Source organism: Oncorhynchus clarkii, chromosome 5 (genome assembly GCF_045791955.1).
Source record: "Oncorhynchus clarkii lewisi isolate Uvic-CL-2024 chromosome 5, UVic_Ocla_1.0, whole genome shotgun sequence".
Classification (NCBI taxonomy): domain Eukaryota; kingdom Metazoa; phylum Chordata; class Actinopteri; order Salmoniformes; family Salmonidae; genus Oncorhynchus; species Oncorhynchus clarkii.
Genome location: NC_092151.1, coordinates 59,962,073 through 59,989,233, shown reverse-complemented (window position 1 = coordinate 59,989,233; position 27,161 = coordinate 59,962,073). Strand labels below are relative to the sequence as shown.

General features: G+C 46.8%; 1 protein-coding gene across 2 annotated transcripts in view; it reads right to left on the bottom strand.

Moving 5' to 3' along the window:
• Window positions 1-27,161, bottom strand: part of LOC139409129 (fibrillin-2-like) — a 92,601-nt gene that overhangs the window by 9,467 nt on the left and 55,973 nt on the right. For both annotated transcript variants that reach the window (XM_071153870.1, XM_071153871.1), the window contains exons 11-53: window positions 25,434-25,676; window positions 23,256-23,393; window positions 22,905-23,024; window positions 22,634-22,759; window positions 22,406-22,528; window positions 21,743-22,018; window positions 21,467-21,520; window positions 21,112-21,237; window positions 19,333-19,458; window positions 17,307-17,426; window positions 16,373-16,510; window positions 16,233-16,283; window positions 15,903-16,028; window positions 15,541-15,768; window positions 15,110-15,235; window positions 11,610-11,738; window positions 11,296-11,421; window positions 10,921-11,046; window positions 10,655-10,777; window positions 10,432-10,557; window positions 9,753-9,878; window positions 9,391-9,513; window positions 8,801-9,049; window positions 8,586-8,708; window positions 8,135-8,257; window positions 7,840-8,001; window positions 7,629-7,697; window positions 7,405-7,530; window positions 7,121-7,246; window positions 5,119-5,268; window positions 4,891-4,962; window positions 4,538-4,663; window positions 3,938-4,063; window positions 3,269-3,394; window positions 3,028-3,144; window positions 2,745-2,873; window positions 2,386-2,505; window positions 1,872-1,997; window positions 1,549-1,701; window positions 1,298-1,363; window positions 597-722; window positions 326-445; window positions 24-146 (exon numbers count right to left, since the gene is read on the bottom strand). In XM_071153870.1, coding sequence (XP_071009971.1) covers window positions 24-146; window positions 326-445; window positions 597-722; window positions 1,298-1,363; window positions 1,549-1,701; window positions 1,872-1,997; window positions 2,386-2,505; window positions 2,745-2,873; window positions 3,028-3,144; window positions 3,269-3,394; window positions 3,938-4,063; window positions 4,538-4,663; window positions 4,891-4,962; window positions 5,119-5,268; window positions 7,121-7,246; window positions 7,405-7,530; window positions 7,629-7,697; window positions 7,840-8,001; window positions 8,135-8,257; window positions 8,586-8,708; window positions 8,801-9,049; window positions 9,391-9,513; window positions 9,753-9,878; window positions 10,432-10,557; window positions 10,655-10,777; window positions 10,921-11,046; window positions 11,296-11,421; window positions 11,610-11,738; window positions 15,110-15,235; window positions 15,541-15,768; window positions 15,903-16,028; window positions 16,233-16,283; window positions 16,373-16,510; window positions 17,307-17,426; window positions 19,333-19,458; window positions 21,112-21,237; window positions 21,467-21,520; window positions 21,743-22,018; window positions 22,406-22,528; window positions 22,634-22,759; window positions 22,905-23,024; window positions 23,256-23,393; window positions 25,434-25,676 — 5,658 coding nt within the window. The remainder of the gene's footprint in view (window positions 1-23; window positions 147-325; window positions 446-596; window positions 723-1,297; window positions 1,364-1,548; window positions 1,702-1,871; window positions 1,998-2,385; window positions 2,506-2,744; window positions 2,874-3,027; window positions 3,145-3,268; window positions 3,395-3,937; window positions 4,064-4,537; window positions 4,664-4,890; window positions 4,963-5,118; window positions 5,269-7,120; window positions 7,247-7,404; window positions 7,531-7,628; window positions 7,698-7,839; window positions 8,002-8,134; window positions 8,258-8,585; window positions 8,709-8,800; window positions 9,050-9,390; window positions 9,514-9,752; window positions 9,879-10,431; window positions 10,558-10,654; window positions 10,778-10,920; window positions 11,047-11,295; window positions 11,422-11,609; window positions 11,739-15,109; window positions 15,236-15,540; window positions 15,769-15,902; window positions 16,029-16,232; window positions 16,284-16,372; window positions 16,511-17,306; window positions 17,427-19,332; window positions 19,459-21,111; window positions 21,238-21,466; window positions 21,521-21,742; window positions 22,019-22,405; window positions 22,529-22,633; window positions 22,760-22,904; window positions 23,025-23,255; window positions 23,394-25,433; window positions 25,677-27,161) is intronic.

Below are 27,161 nucleotides of genomic sequence, written 5' to 3'. Positions count from 1 at the left end.
GAGGTTATGCCGCGTCCCCTCACCTCTGCACATGCGGTGGTCGTCTCGCAGCACGTAGCCCGAGGGACACATGCACTCGTAGGAACCAAAAGTATTGACACAGCGGAAGGCACACAGCAGGGGGTTCAGAGAGCACTCGTTGATATCTGGGGAGAGAGATGAGTACATGAGCATTCTGTCATACAAGAATAATTGTACAATTGGATGGTATTTAATCATAATTAATCATAATCATAAATAAAGGTGAAATAAAAAATAAAAAAATAAGCGTTTGTAATTTCCCAGGTGAAAGGTCACGGGTGTGTGTTTGTATGATGTTACATACCTTCACAGGTCATCATGGAGCCAGGTTCGAAGCCTTCATGACAGGAGCACTCAAAGCCTCCCACCACATTAGTACAGGTCCCGTTACCACAGGGGTTTCCTATAGAGCACTCATCAGTGTCTGGGGAGGGAGAGGAGGGAGGAGGGGAAGGGTGATCATGTAAATGAATTTGTCCTCAGGTATGTTGACTTCTGACAAGAATGTAATCTTGAAGGAAAGTAAATCTAATCCTCCTCCTCATCATTATCACCACCAATAAAGGTCAGCTCACCAACACAGTTGACCCCGGTATAGTCCAGGTTGTAGCCAAAGGGACACTCGCAGCGGAACGATCCGTCCGTGTTGATACAGACACCGTTCACACAGACGCCTGGGTTGTCCAGACACTCGTTCATGTCTACAGAAAGACAGATGAGGACAGTTTATTGACCAGACACTCCTTCATGTCTACAGAAAGACAGATGAGGACAGTTTATTGACCAGACACTCCTTCATGTCTACAGAAAGACAGATGAGGACAGTTTATTGACCAGACACTCCTTCATGTCTACAGAAAGACAGATGAGGACAGTTTATTGACCAGACACTCCTTCATGTCTACAGAAAGACAGATGAGGACAGTTTATTGACCAGACACTCCTTCATGTCTACAGAAAGACAGATGAGGACAGTTTATTGACCAGACACTCCTTCATGTCTACAGAAAGACAGATGAGGACAGTTTATTGACCAGACACTCCTTCATGTCTACAGAAAGACAGATGAGGACAGTTTATTGACCAGACACTCCTTCATGTCTACAGAAAGACAGATGAGGACAGTTTATTGACCAGACACTCCTTCATGTCTACAGAAAGACAGATGAGGACAGTTTATTGTCCAGACATTTTTGACATCTGGTCATCAGAGAGCTGATTCAGTTCAGGGGTTGGTATGTCTGGGGTTGGCCCAGTCGTGCCACTTGTCACTCACCCTCACGGGTTTCCCCAAGTCCAGGCAGGGATCCATGGCCGTAGGGACACAGGCTTTTAAAGGACGCTGGAGACACAAGGAGACGTTAGACGTTAAATGTACTGACAGGACAGGATCCAGTAGGTTTAGGTCTCATCATCTGGCTTGTGTTGAGGAATATGTTATCATAACAAACATTGAATGGAAAAGTACTGGAAGTGAGGTGTGTGTGTGTGTGTGTGTGGAACGTGTGTGTCGTGCGCGTGACTCACCCTCGCTATCGTGTGGGCACAGCTCGCACGGGTCTCCCCAGCCCTCGCCTGGCATCTTGCTGCAGCAGCACTTGGCCTTGGTGGTGTTGAAGGCCTTGGGCACAGAACACTTGCCTGACTCGAAGCGGGTGAAACAGAAGCTCTCTCTGGTATCTGTCATACAGAGTGGGTTGGGGGAGAAAAACACAGTCAGGTGGATATAGCAGACAATAGACTCCCAATAGTGGGTCTGCTGGGAAGGACAGAGGTGCTGTGATTTCTAACACATCTGTTACTTGGCCATTTAATGACTACTGTAACGTACAGTTCTCTCTCTCTCTCACCGAAACAGCGGCGCCCATTGTCCGACAGGACAAAGCCATTCTGGCAGATACACTGGAAGCTTCCTGGGGTGTTGGTGCACGTGCCAAACTGGCAGATATTGGGCTCCACCTCACACTCGTTGATATCTGGAAGAGAAAGTGAGCGACCGACAGTGCAATAGGGATGAGAGGAGAGGGAATGAGTGCAAAATCACGGCAAACTCTAAGGCCAGATGGTGCTGCTGCAACAAGGCTATAAGGCTGTTACACAGCGTGTGGTGTGGGTGTGTGTTGGGCCAGAAGGCAGGGTCACTGCAGGTCGTTGACACCCTGATGTGTAGGTGGGGGCGTGTGCTGGCTCTATCTGTGTGAGCAGGTGGGATCAGAATGTGCAGAGGTAATGAAGTCATGTTCTCTGTGGTAGCTATTCAGTGTGTGTGAACTTGCGTTAATGGTCTCTTTCACCTCCAATAGTTAAGCGCGCGACGGAGTGTGTGTTTGTGTGTGTGTGTGTGTGTGTGTGTAGGGCTCCTACCTATACACTGGTCGTTCTGGACCTCGTATCCAGTTGGGCAGATACAGCGGAACGACCCGTCCAGGTTCTGACAGGTTCCAGGAGAGCAGGTACCAGGAAGACTCACACACTCATTGATATCTGAGGAAGAACATTGTGTGATTATACAGTACGCCTCCATGAAAACACATTATACACCCCAAGACATACATCAAACACTTCCAAATACTTGATTTAGCTTGGGGTTTGCACTTTGGGGACCGTTGCATTGGCTCCATTGTACCAGGCTAACTAAATCAAGCATGAATCAAATATTCGAAAGCATACGACAAATGTACTTGACCCATGTTTAGAGTTGCTAGGGTGTTGACGTTGCTTACCGACACAGTTCTTTCCGTCTGGGGTGAGTTCGTAGCCATCCTGACAGAGACACTGGAAGGATCCCAGGCTGTTGATACACTGGCCGTTCCTACACACCTGACCCACCAACGCACTGCACTCATCAATGTCTGGAGGGGGACGGGGAAGTGGAGAGAGTTCATATTTATTCAAAATATGCTACTCAAAAGAATCCCTTTTAACATTTCGACTGAACTACTCCTTAACTGTCGCCATAGTGCTATTTTCCAGGATGAGATACCTCGGGATGTCATACGTACGTACCCATGCAGTCATTGTTGTGCGTGAGCTCGAATCCAGGGAAGCAGAGACAGTTGTAGGAGCCCACTGTGTTCTTACAGGTTCCGTTCCCACACGGCTGTCTGTCACACTCGTCGATATCTGAGACGGGAGCGAGACCAGGGGGTGAGACAGAGGTGAGATGATTGAAAAACTAACTGTAGAGTGTCTACTGTGTGGTAAGTCTATGGCAAGTCTATTGAGTTTACTGGGACTCTTTACTCACCCATGCACATTGTCTGGTCGGCGGTGGCCTTGAAGCCGTTGTGGCAGAGACAGCGGTAGCTGCCCTGGGTGTCGATACACTCTCCGTGGCTACACACGTTAGGGATCTCCTGGCACTCGTTGCGGTCTACACACACACAGGGAGAGAAGATACACACCTTTTTAGTTTATTTAAAATAAACGATCTAACCAGGAAGTTCCATTGAGATCATAAATATACACTGAGTACACAAAGTATTTCCATGACATGCTGACCAGGTGAATCCAGGTGAAAGCTATGATCCCTTATTGATGTCACTTGTTAAATCCACTCAGAGTAGATGAAGGGGAGGAGACAGGTTAAAGAAGGCTTTTTAAGCCTTGAGACAATTGAGACATGGATTGTGTGTGTCTGCCATTCAGAGGGTGAATGGGCAAGACAACATATTTAAGTGCCTTTGAACAGGGTATGGTAGTAGGGGAGATGAAATACATTAATATTGATCATCTCAGTGTGTTTTCTCATTGACTAATAAACCATCTAACTCTCAAAACAATCATCTCTCAACAGGGTAACACACCGTAGTACATTTCACTTATAAACTATCAACATAATCTCATCTCTCCACCCCCCCCTTTTGTTCTGAGATGGTAAATCCTTGCGGCCCCCGGGCACAGAGTTGGGACTCACCCACGCAGGCCCCACTTGGGGACAGCTTGAAGCCTGGTGAGCACTCGCAGCGGTAGCTCCCTGGGAAGTTGATACAGTTGGCGTTGCGTTGGCACAGGTTGTCTCCGCTGTTACACTCGTCAATATCTGGAGGGAATGAAAAACAAGAGCGGGCAGCGACCATCAGTCACAGTGGTCATAACTGTCTAGTAAAAGCCCAGTGTGAGGTAATGCAGAGGCTGAGGAGGGCCAAACAGAACAGTGCCAGACTGGCTGGGGTTCAGTTCCTCGGTGCTTTAGCGTGATTTAAGTCCCCTGGACTGGCAGACCCTGGCATTAGGCCCCTACAGGGCCAGTATACTCTGCTGTCTGTCTTCACAATTCATGTGAGAGAGAGAGGGCAGCATTAACTTTACTGCTTATTAAGTGTGAGTGTGTGGATGTGTGTGTGTGTGTTGTGTGCGGGTACATTTGGTTTGAGGGCCACATAAAGTGTGTAGGTATGTGTATATGAGGGAATGTTTACGATCAGTTTTTTTTATGAGAAGGAAAAAGGTGATGATTGTGTGTGTGTGTGTGTGTGTGTGTGTGTGTGTGTGTGTGTGTGTGTCTGAGCCTTACCTTCACAGATGAGCAGTATATTGTTGTAGCTGAAGCCCATGGGACATTCACAGCGGAAGCTTCCTATCTGGTTGATACACGCTCCGTGTGCACATATCCCCGGGATCTCTCGACACTCATCAATATCTAGCGAACAACACAGCCACAGCTCTGTTACAAGTCATTCACTCACAAAGCTACTCCATAAAGCCACTATATAATAGCACCGTATCATATTTCATTATTATTGTTCTACACTAGTACCACATAATAACATTATGATTATAGTATCTATCGCTTTTGGCAGTTCAGCAGTTTCTGTTCTGAACAAGCAGTAGGCCAGAATGACCTATTTGACCTACTGATGACCTTACCGATGGGCTTGCCTGTGTGGATGTCTATGATGAACCCAGGAGCCTGGTTCCCACACAGTACCTGGTACTCCGCTGTGGCAGAGAGGACAAAACGACGGCGTGAACTTAGGCACCAAGAACACACCGTATTTAGAGGCTGTCATGAAAGAGTTGGAGGTAGTGTGTCTATGAGTGTGTCTATGTGTGTTTATGCGAGTGTGTGTGCGAGTGTCTTATGTTCCAGCTCACAGGTGACAGGGGTAGGGCAGGCTTCACAGGGCTTGTTCCAGGCTTTGCCCACGTTGTAGGCACAGCAGCACATCTTCTTGGTCATGTTGAACGACAGCTCGTTCTCACACGTGTCGTTGAAGTTGCGGTAACACACGCTCTTCCTCATGTCTGTGATGTCAGCAGAGACGGGGTTGAGAATGACTCATCATAAATACACAACTCATTAACTGTGTAAATTGCTTGTCGTTTGTAAACCGTTACTAAACTGTTTGTATGTTTATTCACACACACACACACACACACACACACACACACACACACACACACACACACACACACACACACACACACACACACACACACACACACACACACACACACACACACACACACACACACACACACACACACACACACACACACACACACACACACACACACACACACACACTCCCAGTCAAAAGTTTGGACACATCTACTCATTCAAGGCTTTTTCTTTATTTGTACTGTTTTCTACATTATAGAATAATAGTGAAGACATCAAAACTATGAAATAACACATATGGAATCATGTAGCAACCAAAACAGTGTTATACAAATCAAAATATATTTTCTATTTTAGATTCTTCAAAGTAGCCACCCTTTGCCTTGATGACAGCTTTGCAGACTTTTGGAATTCTCTAAACCAGCTTCATGAGGTAGTCTTCAATTAACATGTTCATTTTCTTTGTTTCTTAATGATTCTGAGCCAATCAGTGGTGTTGTGACAAGGTAGGGGTGGTATACAGAAGATAGCCCTATTTGGTAAAAGACCAAGTCTATATTATGGCAATAACATCTCAAATAAGCAAAGAGGAATGACAGTCCATCATTACTCTAAGACATGAAGGTCAGTCAATCTGGAAAATTTCAAGAACTTTTCAAGTTTCTTCAAGTGCAGTCGCAAAAACCCTCAAGCGCTATGATGAAACTGGCTCTCATGTGGACCGCCACAGGAAAAGAAGATGCAGAGTTACCTCTGCTGCAGAGGATAAGTCCATTAGAGTTACCAGCTTCAGAAAGTGCATCCCAAATAAATGCTTCACAGAGTTCAAGTAACAGACACATCTTAACATAAACTGTTCAGAGGAGACTGTGTGAATCAGGCCTTCATGGTCGAATTGCTGCAAAGAAACCACTACTAAAGGTCACCAATAATAAGAAGAGACTTGCTTGGGCCAAGAAACAAGAGCAATGTACATTAGACTAGGGGAAATCTGTCCTTTGGTCTGATGAGTCCAAATGTAAGATTTTTGGTTCCAACCGCCGTGTCTTTGTGAGACGCAGAGTAGGTGAACAGATGATCTCCGCATGTGTGGTTCCCACCGTGAAGCAAGGAGGAGGAGGTGTGATGGTGTGGGGGTGCTTTGCTGGTGACACTGTCTGTGACTTATTTAGAATTCAAGGAACACTTAAACAGCATGGCTACCACAGCATTCTGCAGCGATACGTCATCCCATCTGATTAGCGTTTTATGGGATTATCATTTGTTTTTCAACTGGGCAAGGACCCAAAACACACCTCCAGGATGTGTAAGGCCTATTTGACCAAGGAGAGTGATGGAGTGCTGCATCAGATGACCTGGCCTCCACAATCATCTGACCTCAACCCAATTGAGATGGTTTGGGATGAGTTGGGCTGCAGAGTGAAGGAAAATCAGCCAACAAGTGCTGAGCATATGTGGGAAGTCCTTCAAGAAAAGCATTCCTCATGAAGCTTGTTGAGAGAATGCCAAGAGTGTGCAAAGCTGTCATCAAGGCAAAGGGTGGCTACTTTGACGAATCTAAAATCCATTTTGATTTGTTTAACACTTTGTTGGTTACTACATGATTCCATATGTGTCATTTGATAGTTGTTGATGTCTTCACTATTAAAATAGTAAAAATAAAGAAAAACCCTTGAATGAGTAGGTGTGTCTAAACTTTTGACTGTTTACTGTATATATCATTTAGTAAGTACCACCCAGTGTGGTCTGACTCACCCATGCAGTTGTTTCCTCCGTTGACCTGCATGTACTCAGGAGGACACACGCAGGTGTAGTTCCCCAAGGTGTTGTAGCAGGTACCAGGGCCACAGATTCCAATGTGGGCTGTGCACTCATCAATATCTACACACACAAACACAGAATACACGTGGTTACACACAGTACTGTCTTTTATCATCTTCCACTATTTTGGGCTTTAGGCGGTCAACTGGATCAGATGAATACTGGGGAAGTCCGGAGGATGACCTCATTTGACCCTTCTGTGACCTTTTCCCTCTTACCCTCGCAGATGCGTGTCTCCTCGTTGAGGTAGTAGCCTGCGGGGCACTCACACTGGAAGCTACCGAAGGTGTTGACACAGTTGCCACCCTGGCACAGGCCTGGCAGCTCCTGGCACTCATCAATGTCTGGTGGGGGCAGTGGGAGAAGGAGTCCCGTTTAGTTTGTTGGGACATACTCTTAATAAATACAACGGGATAATAAGATATGGACGAACAGTGTTTACCTTCCAGGATGACAGTGATGGGGTTAGGTCTGAAGCCCTCTCCTCCGGGACACAGTGTCTTGTACTCCGCTACAGACAAAAAAAACAACCCCAAAAAGATCCTACCACATTTTCCTCAAAAATATATGTGGAGTTGGCCAAGATGTTTTGTTTGTCTACAAAAGGAGCATGTCTGTCATGATTTGGTTCGACCAAGCTTTATAGTACGTACTGGAGTTGATGGGGGGGCAGAGTTCACAGGGGTTTCCCCAGGCTCCCCCCAGGGAGCAGCAGCAGGAGGCGCGGGTGACGCCCACGCCGATCTCAGCGCTGCAGGAGATGCCGCCGTCGCCACGCGCCAACGTGTCCAGGAAACAGTTGCCAACTCGTGTGTCTGAGATGAGGGAAAGGAATTATTGTTACACACCCATCAACACTTCCTGCCACTCACTCATTGGCTGAGGAGTCTTCATCTCCATGGCTACCAGACATTAGCATTGCTCTGATGCCAGGTGTCCAGTACTCACCCACACAGCCCACTCCAGTTGGATTGAGCTCGAAGTCCGGAGGGCAGTTACACAGGTAGCTTCCTGGTGTGTTCACACACAAGCCGTTGATGCAGTTCACAGGGTCCGCACATTCGTTAATGTCTGGAACACACGCACACACACATTCGTTAATGTCTGGAACACACACGCACACACACACTTTATGACCAACATTAAATAACACACATAAATCCACACACACATGCACTATGTGAAAGCTATGCACTTAGACTGAGAGGACTGGAGAAAGCAGAAAGAGCCTTGATAAAGTCACAGACTTGCTGCGGCTGCACATGACAGAGAGATTGAGTGGCACAACGAGGGAATACAAAGTCCAAATTGATGGCGAAATATGAGGGCTGCCAGATTGGCTTGGTCGTGATGCCGTGGCAGAGTTATCAGAGTATGGCAGAGGGTGTGTGCTTCTCACCAGTGCAGTTTCCTCCGCTGCGGTCCAGCTCGTAGCCGTCGTCACACACACACCGGAACATCCCCGGGAGGTTCTGACACGTTCCAAACACACAGATGTTCTGGAAGTTACACTCGTCGATGTCTACCGGAGAGGGAGAAAAAGATACGGTCAGTGGCTATGGTCAGAACGATGGTGTGTGTGTGTGTGTGTGTGTGTTTGTGTGTTATTCTGACCCTGGCAGGCCTTGCTGTCCTCAGTAGGGGTGAAGCCCATCTCACACTCGCAGCGGTAGCCCCCCGGAGCGTTCAGACACTGGCCGTTCTCACACAGGTTCACGTTGTCAGCACACTCATCCATATCAGAACAGGAGAAGCCATCCCCATTGAAGCCCTCCTTGCAGGCACAGCGGTAGGAGCCTGGGGTGTTGACACAGTCTGCGTTGAGGTTGCAGTTGTGCTCTTCAGTGGAACACTCATCCACGTCTACAGGGAGAGAGGAGGGTCAAACATAATCAGTTCACTTGGTGTCCGTAGATGAGGCAGCCGTGCAATAACAATTCAAGAACCGATTCTGAGAAGTACTGTAGAGATGAACTACTGTAGACATCTCCGGTTTCTAGAGAGTTAACGAACGTATGGCTTAGTTGGTAGAGCGCGGTGCTTACAATGTCAAAGTTGTGGGTTCGATTCCCACGACCATCCATACCTAAAAATATACACGCGTGTGACTGTAAGTCGCTCTCGATAAAAGTGTCTGCTAAATTACGTATTTGTAAAATTTCATTTAACAGGCTTTTGTTCCAGCCCAGCACTAGCATACTCACCCACACACTTGATGCCGTCCCCCACCCAGCCGTCACGACAGCGACACTTGAAGCTTCCGGGGACGTTGACGCAGGCAGCATGCATGTCACAGTTATGGGCTCCAATCTCACACTCATCAATATCTAGGAGAAGGAAAAACAGCAGAGAGATAAATGTAGAGACAAGACATGCGAGTGCCTCTCGCATTCTGTCTGTACTCTGGCTTATACCGGGCGTTATCCACAGGAGTAAAAAATGACCAAAGCTTCATGACATCGTCATAACTAAGATATTGTTTTACAGTAAATAGCCTTACAGTTACGACCAGCGTGTGTGTAGCCCATGGTGTTGTACGGTGTGTATGTGTGTGTGTACACTGTACCTGTGCAGCCGGTGGAGCCCTTCTTGACAAAGTATCCCAGCTGACAGTGACAGATGAAGGATCCCTTGGTGTTCTCACAGTCCCCATGCAGACAGATGTTAGGGTTCAGCTCACACTCGTTCACATCTGATACACACACACAGAGGAACACACACAACACAGAGGAACACACACAACACAATGGAACACACACAGAGGAACACACACAATGGAACACACACAGAGGAACACACACAGAGGAACACACACAGAGGAACACACACAGAGGAACACACACAACACAATGGAATACACACAGAGGAACACACACAATGGAACACACAACACAGAGGAACACACAACACAGAGGAACACAGACAGAGGAACAAACACACAGAGGAACACACACAGAGGAACATGAGTTAACTGGTCTTGGAGAGGGGACAGAGGAGTAAAATATATGTCTAACAGGTAAGGGTCAAATTAGAGGGATGGGGGAGGGAGAGAGAGGGAGAGGGAGGGAATAGAAGGGGAGAGAAGAGAGGGAGAGAGAGAGAGAGAGAGAGAGAGAGAGAGAGAGAGAGAGAGAGAGAGAGAGAGAGAGAGAGATGGAGAGAGAGAGATGGAGAGAGAGAAGGAGAGAGAGAAGGAGAGAGAGAAGGAGAGAGAGCAGGAGAAGAGAACACGGTGTACATCTCACCAATGCAGGTCCTCATATCCATGGAGGCCATGAATCCGTCGTAGCAGAGACAGCGGTACTCTCCGGGGACGTTGGTACACTGACCCCCGTCACAGATATCAGGGCTGTCCTCGCACTCATCGATGTCTGGACAGGGGAGAGAACGAGTGTGACTGTGTGTTTCTACACTATACTACGTGTGTATGTACAGCACGCTGGTGGATTGCGTTACTGTGTGACTTACCGGCGCAGGTTCTGAGGTCGGGCATGAGAGCGTAGCCCTCACTACAGCTGCACTCGTAGCTGCCCTCTGAGTTGGTACAGTGTGTGTCACAGCCGCCGTTCATGATGGTACACTCATCAATATCTGCAATCAGCCGGGTTACAGGTAAGCATAGACACACACAAACAGACACTCAAACGGTGCTTGACGCTTAGAAATGGTCAACAACCACGGTGCTAACATCCACGAGACAAATGATGTCATGTCTCAGTCAGGTGGTCACTCACCAACGCAGCCCTGTCTGTCTGGTGTAACCTGGTAGCCCGTGTCACAGGAGCACTGGTAGTTCCCCACCATGTTGACACAGTGGCCGTTCTTACACAGGTTGTTGCTCAGCTGGCACTCGTTCACATCTGGAAACACACAGTGACAGTTAGAGTCAGCTTCAATCAAAGGAATTAGCCACCACAGTAGACAATATCATGTAGGAGAGAATAACGTTTACTGTCTGGTGAACTTGAACATGTATCCCAGATGACTTGAGGATGATGTAAAACACCAAAACAGTGATCTAACATGTCTCATATTTTAGGTGATGTAAAGTGTGTGTGTGTGTGTGTGCTGTATACTATGCACTGTGCAGTGATATACTGTTTGCCTACCTTCACAGGAGGAGCCGTCGGGGCTCAGCTGGTGTCCGGGGGGACATTCACACTCGTAACTCCCCTCTGTGTTCAGACAGGCGCCTCCTTGACACAGCAGTGTGTTCCTCTCACACTCATCAATATCTGCAGGGGAGAGAGGGAGAGGAAGAAAGGTAGGAGAGAGAGAGGGGAGGGAGGGAGAGCGAAAAAGGAGAAAGATAGAAGAGAGAGAGGGAGAGAGTGCAACAAGGTCAACATTCAATAATGATCTCGGAGGAAGTTCTCCCACTCTCCCGTCAACTGGAGAGTTATATGTGTGTTCCCCCACTCACCCATGCAGTTCTTCATCATCATGAAGCCGCTCTCGTAGCCCTCGAAGCATTCACACTCGAAGCTGCCGGGGGTGTTCACACAGGTGCCGTGGCCACACAGGTCCGGAGAGATACGACATTCGTCAATATCTGTGGGAGTGGGAGGAGAGACAGAGGGAGGAGAGAGAGGGAGGAGAGACAGAGGGAAGAGAGACAGGGAAGAGAGACAGAGGGAAGAGAGACAGAGGGAGGGGAGACAGAGGGAGGGGAGACAGAGGGAGGAGAGACAGAGGGAGGAGAGACAGAGGGAGGGGAGACAGAGGGAGGGGAGTCAGAGGGAGGGGAGACAGAGGGAAGAGAGACAGAGGGAAGAGAGACAGAGGGAAGAGAGACAGAGGGAAGAGAGACAGAAGAGAGACAGAGGGAATAGAGACAGAGGGAAGAGAGACAGGGAAGAGAGCGAGGGAGGGGAGACAGAGGGAAGAGACAGAGGGAAGAGAGAGAGGGAATAAAGAGGGAAGAGAGACAGAGGGAAGAGAGACAGAGGGAAGAGAGACAGAGGGAAGAGAGACAGGGGGAAGAGAGACAGGGGGAGGGGAGACAGAGGGAGGGGAAACAGAGGGAGGGGAGACAGAGGGAGGGGAGACAGAGGGAGGGGAGACAGAGGGAGGGGAGACAGAGGGAAGAGAGACAGAGGGAAGAGAGACAGAGGGAAGAGAGACAGGGGGAGGGGAGACAGAGGGAGGGAGGGGAGACAGAGGGAGGGGAGACAGAGGGAGGGGAGACAGAGGGAAGAGAGACAGAGGGAAGAGAGACAGAGGGAAGATAGACAGAGGGAAGAGAGACCGGGAAGAGAGCGAGGGAGGGGAGACAGAGGGAAGAGACAGAGGGAAGAGAGAGAGGGAATAAAGAGGGAAGAGAGAGAGGGAAGAGAGAGAGAGGGAAGAGAGACAGAGGGAAGAGAGAGAGGGAGGAGAGACAGAGGGAAGAGACAGAGGGAAGAGAGAGAGTGAAGAAAGAGAGGGAAGAGAGACAGTGGGAAGAGAGACAGGGAAGAGACAGAGGGAGGGGAGACAGAGGGAAGAGACAGAGGGAAGAGAGAGAGAGGGAAGAGAGACAGAGGGAAGAGAGAGAGGGAGGGGAGACAGAGGGAAGAGACAGAGGGAAGAGAGAGAGGGAAGAGAGAGAGGGAGGGGAGACAGAGGGAAGAGACAGGGAAGAGAGAGAGGGAGGGGAGACAGAGGGAAGAGACAGAGGGAAGAGAGAGAGGGAAGAGAGAGAGGGAGGGGAGACAGAGGGAAGAGACAGGGAAGAGAGAGAGGGAGGGGAGACAGAGGGAAGAGACAGAGGGAAGAGAGAGAGGGAAGAGAGAGAGGGAGGGGAGACAGAGGGGAGAGAGACAGGGAAGAGAGAGAGGGAGGGGAGACAGGGGGAGGGGAGACAGAGGAAGGGGAGACAGAGGGAGGGGAGACAGAGGGAGGGGAGACAGAGGGAGGGGAGACAGAGGGAAGAGAGACAGAGGGAAGAGAGACAGGGAAGAGAGACAGGGAAGAGAGAGAGGGAGGGGAGACAGAGAGAAGAGACAGAGGGAAGAGAGACAGGGAAGAGAGACAGGGAAGAGAGAGAGGGAGGGGAGACAGAGAGAAGAGACAGAGGGAAGAGAGACAGGGAAGAGAGACAGGGAAGAGAGAGAGGGTGGGGAGACAGAGAGAAGAGACAGAGGGAAGAGAGACAGGGAAGAGAGACAGGGAAGAGAGACAGGGAAGAGAGAGAGGGAGGGGAGACAGAGAGAAGAGACAGAGGGAAGAGAGAGAGGGATGGGAGACAAAGAGAAGAGAGAGAGGGAGGGGAGACAGAGGGAAGAGAGAGAGGGAGGGGAGACAGAGGGAAGAGAGAGAGGGAGGGGAGACAGAGAGAAGAGACAGAGGGAAGAAAGAGAGGGAAGAGAGACAGTGGGAAGAGAGACAGGGAAGAGAGAGAGGGAGGGGAGACAGAGAGAAGAGACAGTGGGAAGAGAGAGAGGGAAGAGAGACAGTGGGAAGAGAGACAGGCAAGAGAGAGAGGGAGGGGAGACAGAGAGAAGAGACAGAGGGAAGAGAGAGAGGGAGGGGAGACAGAGGGAAGAGAGACAGGGAAGAGAGACAGAGGGAAGAGAGAGAGGGAGGGGAGACAGAGGGAGGGGAGACAGTGGGAAGAGAGACAGGGAAGAGAGAGAGGGAGGGGAGACAGAGGGAAGAGAGACAGAGGGAAGAGACAGAGGGAAGAAAGAGAGGGAGGGGAGACAGAGGGAAGAGACAGAGAGAAGAGAGACAGGGAAGAGAGACAAGGAAGAGAGAGAGGGAGGGGAGACAGAGAGAAGAGACAGAGGGAAGAGAGAGATGGAGGGGAGACAGAGGGAAGAGAGACAGGGAAGAGAGACAGAGGGAAGAGAGAGAGGGAGGGGAGACAGAGGGAGGGGAGACAGTGGGAAGAGAGACAGGGAAGAGAGAGAGGGAGGGGAGACAGAGGGAAGAGAGACAGAGGGAAGAGACAGAGGGAAGAAAGAGAGGGAGGGGAGACAGAGGGAAGAGACAGAGAGAAGAGAGACAGGGAAGAGAGAGAGGGAGGAGAGACAGAGGGAAGAGACAGAGAGAAGAGAGACAGGGAAGAGAGAGAGGGAGGGGAGACAGAGGGAAGAGAGACAGAGGGAAGAGACAGAGGGAAGAAAGAGAGGGAGGGGAGACAGAGGGAAGAGACAGAGAGAAGAGAGACAGGGAAGAGAGACAGGGAAGAGAGAGAGGGAGGGGAGACAGAGAGAAGAGACAGAGGGAAGAGAGAGAGGGAGGGGAGACAGAGGGAAGAGAGACAGGGAAGAGAGACAGAGGGAAGAGAGAGAGGGAGGGGAGACAGAGGGAGGGGAGACAGTGGGAAGAGAGACAGGGAAGAGAGAGAGGGGAGACAGAGGGAAGAGAGACAGAGACAGAGGGAAGAAAGAGAGGGAGGGGAGACAGAGGGAAGAGACAGAGGGAAGAGAGAGGAGAGACAGAGACAGGGAAGAGAGACAGAGAGAAGAGAGACAGGGAAGAGAGACAGGGAAGAGAGACAGAGAGAAGAGAGACAGGGAAGAGAGACAGGGAAGAGAGAGAGGGAGGGGAGACAGAGGGAAGAGAGACAGAGGGAAGAGACAGAGGGAAGAAAGAGAGGGAGGGGAGACAGAGGGAAGAGACAGAGAGAAGAGAGACAGGGAAGAGAGACAGAGAGAAGAGAGACAGGGAAGAGAGACAGGGAAGAGAGACAGAGAGAAGAATGCATATTACATAAATATCATATGCAACCTTCATTTACTGATCTCATGAGGAAATTCAGCTGTGTCAACAAACAGTGTCGTCAAGTGAGTTTGTAGCACAAGTTTATTTTATGACCCTAAAACTTGCTCAAATACTACAGAAATCTTACTAAAGATACATATTTCTCCGTAACTAGTTAAGATGCTTTTTTATTGTATAAAAAAAAAACATGACTATGCTTTCTCTCTCTCGTACCGGTGCAGTTCCTCTCCTCCATGTTGAGGGCGAAGCCGCTGCTGCAGCGACACTTGAAGCTGCCGATGGTGTTGCGACACGTTCCGTGAGAACACAGGCCGCTGAACACCTTACACTCATTCACATCTGCAGGAGAAGAACAGAACAGCATAATGCCAAGGGTCAGGGGTGAACTGTGTATGGAATTCACATGAAATTGACCTGTGCTATTTTTCCAAATCTAATCCAGTAATGATTTTCTCAAAAGACATTTCTAGTTGTTTAGATATGTGATGCTGTGGACGGCTGGCACCTGCACATTTGATCATTTGACTTGCTCTTTGTAGCTCCTCAGTCTAGTTGGGATAGACCCTAAATGTGTAAATGACACAACACAAAAAGTCTACTGACATTCCGACAAGGAAAACGGGACAATGAGTGATTGTCCCTACCTTTGTAAAAGGGTCTGCCAGTCAGGATGTCTCCTCGGTTGGCGAAGCCTGGTCCTCGGGGGCAGATGGCCTTGTTCTCCGGGGTTCCCGCCTTGGGACACTCCTCACAGTCGATGCCCCAGGCCGCGCCCACCGAGCAGCAGCACATGTCCACGCGGTAGCGCCCGGGCAGCGGTTCGCCACACTCATCCTCGTGCCACTTCATGTAGCACTGCTCGCTGCGCACGTCTGAGGAACAGACAGATGGACGGACATACACTACTGCTGACCACACAGTAGCCTCAAGATGCTAATATTTTTGGTGACCACATTTGTGTGACAAATCTGCTTGTTTATCAAGGTCGGTTACGGTCTTGTCTTACCCACGCAGGTGCGTCCGCTCCCGTCCAGGGTGAGACCCTCAGCACACTCACAGAGGAAGGAGCCCTGGGTGTTGACACAGCGCCCGTTGGTACACACCCCCGGGAACACCTCACACTCATTGATGTCTGGAGGGGGGGGGGGGGGGGGGGGGGGGGAATCGGGGGTTATTAAAGGAATGACTGTACTGTATGACTCATAGGGAGGGAGTGGAATACCACAGGGAGGGAGACAGAGGGTCATTATGACTGTGAGAATGTCTGCTACCAACATAATGGATAATAGACAGTAGCAGCAGTGTGTGTGTGTGTCGGGGTCAATGTGTGTTTTACCTTCACAATTGACTCCCTTCATACGAGCGAACCCTCTGGAACAGGCAGTGTCTGTGGAGAGAGACATCAGTTACCGTACACACCTTAGTATCTTCATTAGGAGTGTGTTTGTCTACAGGTCTGTTTGTGTGCGTACTGACCGATCTCGCAGCGTTCACAAGGACTGCCCCAGGCGGCTCCCAGCGTAGAGCAGCACTCAGACTTGAGTGTGGCGCCGTTGATGTTGACCTCACAGCGGCCATCTTGGATATTCAGCCAGCACGTTCCTTTCATGCTGTCTGTAGAGGGAGGAAGGGGGAGAGAGAGAGAGAAGGAAGAGAAAGGGAGGAGAGAGGGAGAGGGAAAAAAAGAGAGAGAGAGAATGTCGGTAAGTGAAGGCAATCAAGAGAACCCTGCCAAGAAAAGGCCCTTCAATTCAAATGTACTGTGACGCATCAACACACATACACACATCTCTCATTGATATACTACATTCCTTCCAAGCACAACACTTCAGGCAGTGGTTAGTAACTAACTACAGGTGTCCCTTTCAACAGCTGCTTATACCAAGACACATGCATCAATGACTTTAATAAGTTGCTATGGCACTCCTAATGGACTGAGAGCATAGTCATAACAAACGGGATGGTCATTTTCTCTCCCGAGACCATGAGCCCACCCAAAAACTCCACCACAATTTACATTCTTGCCACCGAGCGTTGACTTTGAAGCAAATATATGACTCTGCTTTGAAAATAAAACGTCTCTATATTTTAAAGTACAGGAATCTATCAGACTGACAAGGCCGGCTCACATTGGTATTTATTCTAATGACTCATCCCAGATTCCATCTGTAGATGGATGTTCAGATGCGTCTGGACATGCTCCCAAAGCTGACATCGACTTGTTTATTTAGTGGTATAAACCTTCTAAAATGCCTAGTAGGCTCGAAACCTTGGCTCAAATCCCACCCCTTACTCTGACTGTCTATATGATGATTCTCTGACAGAAGTTTGCCTCAGGACCCCGTCGTTTAAAAAAAATGTGGGTCCAATTTTAAGTCGGCCAGTTATGACAGACGCCTCGGCCTCTTACCCACGCAGATGGTGTTGGTGGAGTCCAGCTTGCTGCCGTGAGAACACTCGCAGTTGAAGGACCCGGCGATGTTGCGACAGATTCCGTTGACACACGGGCTGGAGTCACACTCGTTGATATCTGAAAGACATGGACCAGAGCAGGGTTAGGTATGGCAGTGCAGAGCCAGGTAAATGGTCATCCTTAACATCTAGACAGGCTTTTACTTCAACAATGTCATGACTCTCCTGGTCGAGGATCCTCAGATCAGCTTGGCAAATGGTTGACAGATAGCCAGAGAGGAGGAGAGGCAGGTTTTATGACACCTCGCGCCAATCGTAAATCTTATGCAGCAGAGAACCCTCTCCTGTTCTTCAGTACCAACCAAAGGAATGCCTTTGTCCTCCAGGAAACTTTCGCTGCCAAAACCATAACGTCCAAAAAAAGTGAACATTGGAACAATATTTCTAAGATAGGAATGTTAAGAATGGTCAGTGGGGATCTAAATAATAATCATGTCATATTGCTTTTCATTTTGTGATGTTATTAAAAAGTGTATGAACCAAATACTGTAACTTAGGAAGGAAACACATTCAAGTTGTCAAGTTTCCATCCAATATGATGCTAATACAATATGAAGAACGATGAAACTATTTTTGTTAAGATAGGAAGGTGATTTTAGTTTTCGAAAAAGATCATAGTTTTTATGTCCGTTGCACATTAACTAAGCCACACCCCGAATGAGGTCAGAAGAGCGTGTCAGTGTGATGGAACCTTCCTTTTCGACCAGAGTGCTTAAAAGGACTCGCTAAGAATTAACATACCAGACCAGCAGACGTGAAGCGTGAGCTAAACGTTACAAATGGTTGAAACTCTAAGACCAGAAAGCGTGCAGCTATGGCTACACATTGAAATGGTTAGAAACTCTGCAACTCTCAACACAAGGTGAAGAAAATAACCTCACTAGACCAAAACATTGACAGTTTACAGCTGTGCATGTAAAGGGGTCTAGAACTTTGACTATCTACCCGAGGAAGAAAAGAGGTGAGAAGCTCACCTCAGGTAATCACTGGTGAATCATTGAAGCCACAGACAACTATGAAGGACATTGTGACCTCTGGTGGACAATCAGAGCATTACACCCATCGAGCCATTCCCCGTAGAAGGATAGATTGGTTTCAACAGAGATAGACAACGGACAAAGACATCTAACTTACACGTAAATATATTGCATTTCTTACCCAAACGGGCGGCAGCTCGTGTGTAAGATATAGGATTCATGTGAGAACAGTCCTAGAATGTATCCACAATAAATGTTCCCTTCTCTATCTCTCTCTTTCCCCACGCCCTCTCCATTGTGTAACAAGCCGTCACATCTTCTCAGTCCACTAGAAACGTTTGGCTCATGTAAGTGTGTATGTGCATTCTGTGTTATTATTTAGTTAGTTAGTAAATAAATCATTCAATCAAATGGTGTAGAACTGAATAATCAGAAAAGGCTGAGGTTCTTGAGGATTCAAGAAGTCTGCCACGTTCAGAATGAGACTGATATGAGGTAATGATTAATAAGTGACTGTTATCGATATATAACTTATATATATATATATATATATATATATATATATATATTCTAGAGTTTAATTTGGGAGATGGCAACACGTCAAGCAACTTATTCTGTGGTGCCCCAAATTCCAAACAAGTTAATTGTTACATGATTAATTGAATCTAGTAACAATTGTACATAGTTAGTTGATTTGATAAATAACAGTCATCACATTAATACAAGTCACGTCATGACCACAAAGACAGAAAACGTTATGAAATTGGTTCAAGGACAGAGGATGTAAGCAAACATGTGGTCATATATTTTGATGGTCTATTTGACTACCTTCTCTCCATGTGTGTTTAAGTGTTAAACAGTTGCAGGTGTACGCACGTCTAGACGATTAGACAGCCGCAAGGTATGAAATAGCACTGAAGAGTGTTTTAATGCATTGAGTCTTCGAACAAAGTTGTTGCTCCTTTGGCGTTTGTATGAGGTGTTTACCTTCGCAGGTCTCAGAGTCTGGTTTGAAGACGAAGCCTTTGGGACAGGAGCAGGTGTAGCTGCCGGGGGTGTTTCTACACAGGCCGTTGTCACACAGCAGACGGTTCACGAGACACTCGTTGATGTCTGGGAGACATGAAAGAGTCGAGGAGAAGAAAACAACATGGTTGATCAAGTGTAGGGGAGAGTGGGGTAAGTTGAGCCATTTTTTCCACGGCCTCACTCCGCCAACGGAAATAGTATTCTCTCTTAATGTTGTGTTTTCCTGGAAATAATCAGAATTCATGTAAAACATTACAGTTTTGAAAACATAGCTTGTCCCAAAAAAAAGTGGTCTCTTGGCACAACTTACCGCAGGTATGGGGTAAGTTGAACCACGAACAGGGTAAGTTAAGACACCTACAAACTTCTGTACTGAATGAAATATTACACCTACCTTTTTAAAACCACGTCTATATTTATTAAAACCATGTCTAACATGCCTATCTCATTAGCATCGTTAACTGGCTACATACGGAGTGATTGACAAATGCCCATACACAGTCAATATTGCTGGAAATTAATTGGCAGATATTGGGTTACGTTTGTCTTTTCAAGCAGGGAAAAGTACCCAATTGTCATACTTGAGTAAAAGTCAAGATACCTTCATATAAAATCACTCAAGTAAAAGTCAAAGTTGCCTAGTACAATCATACTTGAGTAAAAGTCTAAAAGTATTTGGTTTAAAATCTACTTAAGTATCAAAAGTAGAAGAAAAGGTATAAATCATTTCAAATTCCTTATTAATCAAATTAAATCAAACCCATATGGCACCAATGTCTTGTTTTTTAATTTACGGCCAGCCAGGGGCACGCTCCAACACTCAGACATCATTTAGAAACGAAGCATGTGTTTAGTGAGTCCACCAGATCAGAGCAGTAGGGATATTCTCTTGATAAGTGTATGAATTAGACCATTTTCCTGTCCTGCTAAGCATTCAAAATGTAACAAGTACTTTTGTGTGTCAGGGAAAATGTAAGGAGTAAAAAGTACATTATTTTCTTTAGGAATGTAGTGGAGTAAAAGTAAAAGTTGTCAAAAATATAAATAGTAAAGTAAAGTACAGATCACCCCAAAAAACTACTTAAGTAATACTTTCAAGTATTTTTAAAAAGTACTTTCCGCCACTGTTTTTAAGTCAATAGAGGCTAACCAGGGTCGGATAATGCAATGTGACTTTGATTGGACAGAACCCAGGAGCTTTATGTTTATGACAGTTTGCATGGAACACATGAGAAAATGTACTTTCAGAATTGATTGGCGAGTAACTCATAGGTGGGCTGGGAGATACGACCGATCTACCTTTTGAAGACCCTGATTTAGATACACGTTTAGTTTATTGGACCTAACTTGCTTAACACATTTTCCATGTGGTTTCTTCCTTTACAGACTCCATGAAATGACGACCTCTTCCTAAATACTTGATCAAAATAATAATTTTGTGTATGGTTTCCTAGAAACAAGGGTGGCTCAACTTACCCAATTGGTTGAATTGACCACACTCTCCCCTAACACAAACCAACCAAAACAATCAACCCCAGTGTTTAAAATGATCAGCGATTGGTCATCCAACTTTGGTCATACGTCAAAGTTAAGACCACGAAAGTACAGCAAGATATGGAACTCAGTTCGACTTCAGACCACTGTTATATTCAAATATGAAAACGTGACAAACTCTCATTCGGGTCGCTGCTTTTCCCAGCAGACATCGGAGAGTGGATACAGGAAGCCTGGACTCACCCACGCAGTTCTTTCCGCTGGAGTCGGACTCGTAGCCGATGTTACAGATGCAGCGGTAGCTCCCTCTCAGGTTCTCACACATGCCGTTCTGACAGATGTCAGGGTCCAAGGCACACTCGTTGATATCTGAAGAGACACAGAGGACAAACCCACATGAGACACAGCCTCATCTTAAATAAAGCTCTCTCCAACAAAAATATTCATTGTATTTTTATTCACTCTGTGATTTGAAATTCGTCGGGACGCATTGGAATGTTCGAGGGGAGGCCTGTTAAATGTCAGAATAACTATCAGTGATAGTAGAGCTCCACACCACACAGACTTAAGATCGAACCGTACAAGTCACATGACTCACCTCTGCCGTCAGCGGTGATGCCAATCCCACTGCTGCACACGGCCTGGAACTCAGCTGAAAGGCCATTAAAAACACCTGTAAGTCACCTGCTAATATACCCAGTGTAACAAAAAAACACCATTTACATTATAATTCTAACAATCACTTCTGCAGATCTAAACCCTGGAATCTGAACTGTGATGTGAAACAATTCTGAAACAGAGCTAACAGGATCTTAATAACGGCACATGTAAACCACTGATGCTTGCTGGTGGGGTTAGGGTCAGCTTTGGTCACCTGAGTTGCGGGCAGGGCAGGGCAGGCAGGGCTCTCCGAAGCCGTGTTCAGGACTGGCACAGCAGCACTCGGACTTGGTGACGGCTCCCGGGAAGGGCCGCGAGCACGTGCCCATCTTGATGGCGCCGTAGCAGGTGGTGCGCATGTGTGTGTCTACACACACTCTCCCGTCCACGTCGATGGCCAGGCCCGGCGGGCACTCACAGCGGAAGGAGCCCTCAGAGTTGATACAGCGTCCGTTCATACAGATGCCTGGGGTCTGGCACTCATCAATGTCTGAGGGAGGAAGGAGAGAAGAAGGGAAGCTATACAGTAAATAATTGTATAACCTTATTTCATTTAGATAATCACTTCAATAACACTTTATTAATCCCTCCAGGAGAAATCTGCTCCCTTGAAGATGATCTGTAGATCATAGGAGGCTGGTGGGAGGAGCTATGGGAGGACGGGCTCATTGTTAACGGCTGGAATGGAACCAACGAAACAGTATCAAACATACGGAATCCACACGTTTGACTCCGTTCCATTGATTCCATTCCAGCCGTTACAATGAGCCCAACCTCCTATAGCTCCTCCCCCCAGCCCCCACTGCTATAGATGTTGATCAACTGCAACTCTGTTGACTTCAGATAACAGACAACTAGTGTATGGTAGATGACATACCTGTGCAGTAGCGTCCGTTAGGTGCCAGGGCAAAGCCAGATTTACAGATACACTTGAAGCTACCATCCTCATTGATACACATTCCATTGAGACACATGTTGGTGGTGGCACACTCATCATGATCTGGAAGAGCACAGGGAGACACGTTGTCATTTATAATGGCCTAGTTGTGCAATAATCTACCACAGATTCCGTAGGTTGAATATATAAATGAATGTCCATTGTTACCTATGCAGTTCTTTCCATCAGGAGTGAGTTCAAAGCCAGCGTTGCAGATGCACTGGAAGCTTCCGCCAGTGTTGACACAACGTCCGTTACGACACATCACTCCGTTCACGATGCACTCGTCAATATCTGTGGAGGGGAGTTTGACCGTTAGCCAGGTCAGGTACCAGTCTGTTTCTGTCCTGGACACCGCCAGAAGGCCAACGTACCCAGTCTATCCATACCATCCAACTGTTGGAATAGAAAATGATCATGGTGAGTGATTGGAACATACCAATGCAGGCCTGTTTGGTGGGGGTGCCCTGGTAGCCTTCGTGACACTTGCAGTGGTACGACCCAGGTGTGTTGACACAGTCTCCATTGACACAGGGGTTGCTGACGCACTCATCCACATCTGAAGGAGGGAGGAGAGGAGGAGATGAAGAGAGATGAGTTCATCAGAAAAACCCAGGGTGCTCCAATTTACAAATCTGAACACTCCCATGCGTGTTGAAAAAGGTTAGAATCAATGCTAATGTGTAAAGATACCCTGAGTTTTACAGCAGAGAAGAGAAGTCCCATGTGTGGTCAGAAAATGGCAGTGGAGTATATGTCATTTTCCTAACTGACTTTGTAGTGGGCTTACCGATACACTCCCCGCGTACATCCTGTCTGTAGCCCATGTTACATTCACAGCGGTAGCTGGTCGGGGTGGGGATACAGCGTCCGTTCAAACACAGGTTGGTGAAATGTTTACACACATCAACGGTCTCATTGAGTGATACTGAGGATACACAACACAACACACAATTACATTACATTACTAACCAAGGTTTATTATTCTCAAAAACACAGTGAAGAAGATGAAGAGATGAAAGGTTGCTCCCATCATTATTTTGACATTCAGGTGAGTCTCATTGAGATACAATCTCTGCTTCAAAAGACCTAGTCCATGAACTGATCAACAGGCTACACAGTGCATTCGGAAAGTATTCAGACCCCTTTATACATTTTGTTACATTAAAGCCTTATGCTAAAATGAAATACAAAATGTATAATCCTCATCAATCTACACAAAATACCCTTTAATGACAAAGCGGAAACAGGTTTTTAGAAAATGCAAATATATTACAAATAAAAAACGGACCCTTTGCTGTGAGACTCGAAATTGAGCTCAGGTGCATCCTGTTTCCATTGATCATTCTTGAGATGTTTTTACAACTTGGAGTCCACCTGTGGTAAATTCAATTGATTGGACATAATTTGGAAAGGCACACACCTGTCTATATAAGGCCCCACGGTTGACAGTGCATGTCAGAGCAAAAACCAAGCCACGAGGTTGAAGGAATTGTCCGTAGAGCTCCGAGACAGGATTGTGTCGATGCACAGATCTGGGGAAGGGCACCAAAACATTTCTGCAGCATTGAAGATCCCTAAGAATATAGTGGCCTCCATCATTCTTAAATGGAAGAAGTTTGGATCCGCCAAGACTCTTCTTTGAGCTAGCCGCCTGGCCAAACTGAGCAATCAGGGGAGAAGGGCCTTGGTCAGGGAAGGGACCAAGAACATGATGGTCACTCTGACAAAGCTCTACAGTTCCTCTGTGGAGATGGGAGAACCTTCCAGAAGGACAACCATCTCTGCAGCACTCCATCAATCAGGCCTTTATGGTACAGTGGCTAGATGGAAGCCACTACTCAGTCATGACAGCCTGCTTGGAGTTTGCCAAAAGGCACCTAAAGTCTCTCAGACAATGAGAAAGAAGATTCTCCGGTCTGATGAAACCAAGATTGAACTCTTTGGCCTGAATTCCAAGCGTCACATCTGGAGGAAACCTGGCATCATCCCTATGGTGAAGCATGGTGGTGGCAGCATCATGCTGTGGGGATCATGCTGTGGGGATGTTTTCAGGATCAAGGGAAAGATGAATGGAGCAAAGTACAGAGAGATCCTTGATGAAAACCTGCTCCAGAGCGCTCAGGACAACGACCCTAAGCACACAGCCAAGACAACGCAGGAGTGGCTTGGGGACAAGTCTCTGAATGTCCTGGGGTGGCCCAGCTAGAGCCCGGACTTGAGCCTGATCGAACATCTCTGGAGAGACCTGCTCCCCATCCAAGCTGACAGAGATTGAGAGGATCTGCAGAGAAGGATATATAGATAAACTCCCCAATATTTAGATAAACTCCCCAAATACAAGTGTGCCAAGACTCGAGGCTGTAATTGCCATCAAGGGTGCTTGAACAAAGTACTGAGTAAAGGGTCTGAATACTTACGTAAATGTGATTTCAGTTTTTTTTTATACATTTGCAAAAAAAAAAAAAAAAAAAAAAAAACCTGAGCTGCCAGAATAATAGTTTGTGGGGAGGCGCTGATTAACGGCGAATAAACTATAAACTATCAAAATAAAGAAAGTCGCACCCTCCATGTATAATCTCCCAGCAATTTAATGGGTATTTACCGACGTTTCGGCACCACTGTGCCTTCCTCAGGGTTTATACATTTGCAAACATAATCAAATTTTTTTTTTTGCTTTGTCATTATGGATTATTGTGTTTAGATTGATGAGGGAAAAAAACAATGTAATACATTTTTGAAAAAGGCTGTATCGTAACAAAATGTGGAAAAAGTCAAGGGGTCTGAATACTTTCCAAATGCACTGTACACTCAGTTTAAACCATAGAATAAGGAATTAAACTATTAGTAATTTTATACAATCTCTATGGTTTAAACAATATCTAATATCTCTGATACAAAACGTAAAACCACAAGCTAATAATAGAACACTACCCAATTGACACTTTTCAAGGCCCAACCAACTCACCGATATTACGCCCCCCACCGTTTCCTCCGAAACCATTTCCTCCTCCTCCTCCCTGTCCCCCTCCTCCAATTCCTCCTCCGTTGCCATGGTGACCATTGCCATTAGGTCCGTTTGGGTTGAGCTTGTAGCCGTAGCTGTAACCGTTACCGTTGCTGCCACCACCATTGGGGAAGACTCCGTGGGGGAAACCTCCGTTACCTGTGCCATGGGGAACCCCATCGATGCACAGCCTTCTGTACTCATCTACAGGAGAGAGCATGGAAATGGTTAATGTTGGTTCATGGCTTTACAAGCTTCCGATAGGATAATTGACATCATTTGAGTCAATTGGAGGTGTACCTGTGGATATATTTCAAAGCCTACCTTCAAACCCAGTGCCTCTTTCATTATGACAAAATCAAAAGAAATCAGCCAAGACTGCAGAATATAAATTGTAGACCTCCACAAGTCTGGTTCATCCTTGGGAGCAATTTCCAAATTCCTGAAGGTACCATGTTCATCTGTACAAACAATAGTATGCAAGTATAAACACCATGGGACCACGCAGCCGTCATACCACTCAGGAAGGAGACACGTTCTGTCTCCTAGAGAGAAAAGAGAAAAGTGCAAATCCCAGAACAACAGCAAAGGACCTTGTGAAGATGCTGGAGGTACAAATGTATCTATATCCACAGTAAAACAAGTCCTATATTGACATAACCTGAAAGGCCGCTAAGCAAGGAAGAAGCCACTGCTCCAAAACCACCATAAAAAAGCCAGACTATGGTTTGCAACTGCACATGGGGACAAAGATAGTACATTTTGGAGAAATGTTCTCTGGTCTGATGAAACAAAAATAGAACCGTTTGGGCATAATGACCATCGTTATGTTTGGAGGAAAAAGGGGGAAGCATGCAAGCCAAAGAACACAATCCCAAACGTGAAGCACGGGGGTCAAGGTATTGGAGAAGCCATCACAAAGCCCCGACCTCAATCCAATAGAACATTTGTGGGAAGAACTGAAATAGCGTGTGCGAGCAAGGAGGCCTACAAACCTGACTTGGTTACACCAGCTCTGTCAGGAGGAATGAGCCAAAATTAACCAAACTTAATGTGGGAAGCTTGTGGAAAGCTACCTGAAACATTTGACCCAGGTTAAACAATTTAAAGGCAATGCTACCAAATATGAATTGAGTGTATGTAAACTTCTGACCCCCTGGGAATGTGATGAAAGAAATAAAAGCTGAAAAAAAGCATTCTCTCTACTATTATTCTAACATTTCACATTCTTAAAATAAAGTGGTGATCCTAACTGACCTAAGATAGTGCATTTTTACTAGGATTAAATGTCAGGAATTGTGAAAAACTGAGTTTAAATGTATTTGGCTAAGGTGTATGTAAACTTCAGACTTCAACTGCATGTGAGCTAGATAGACAAGACCGCGGACATTGTCTTCACCCAGATCTTTTTCATCTTTCTACTTTTGTTTTTAGTCATGAGGTCATACTCTTCAGCACTTTATCCACGGTGAGGGGATGTGGGACCGTGGATCACTTACATTGTCAGTTACAGTTTTGGTCTAGAGCGGTCATCCCTCTCTTCAAAGGGGGAGACACTCTAGTCCCAAACTGCAACAGACCGATATCTATCCTACCTTGCCTTTCCAAGGTCTTCGAAAGTTAACAAACAGATCGACCATTTCGAATCCCACCGTACCTTCTCCGCTATGCAATCTGGATTCCGAGCTG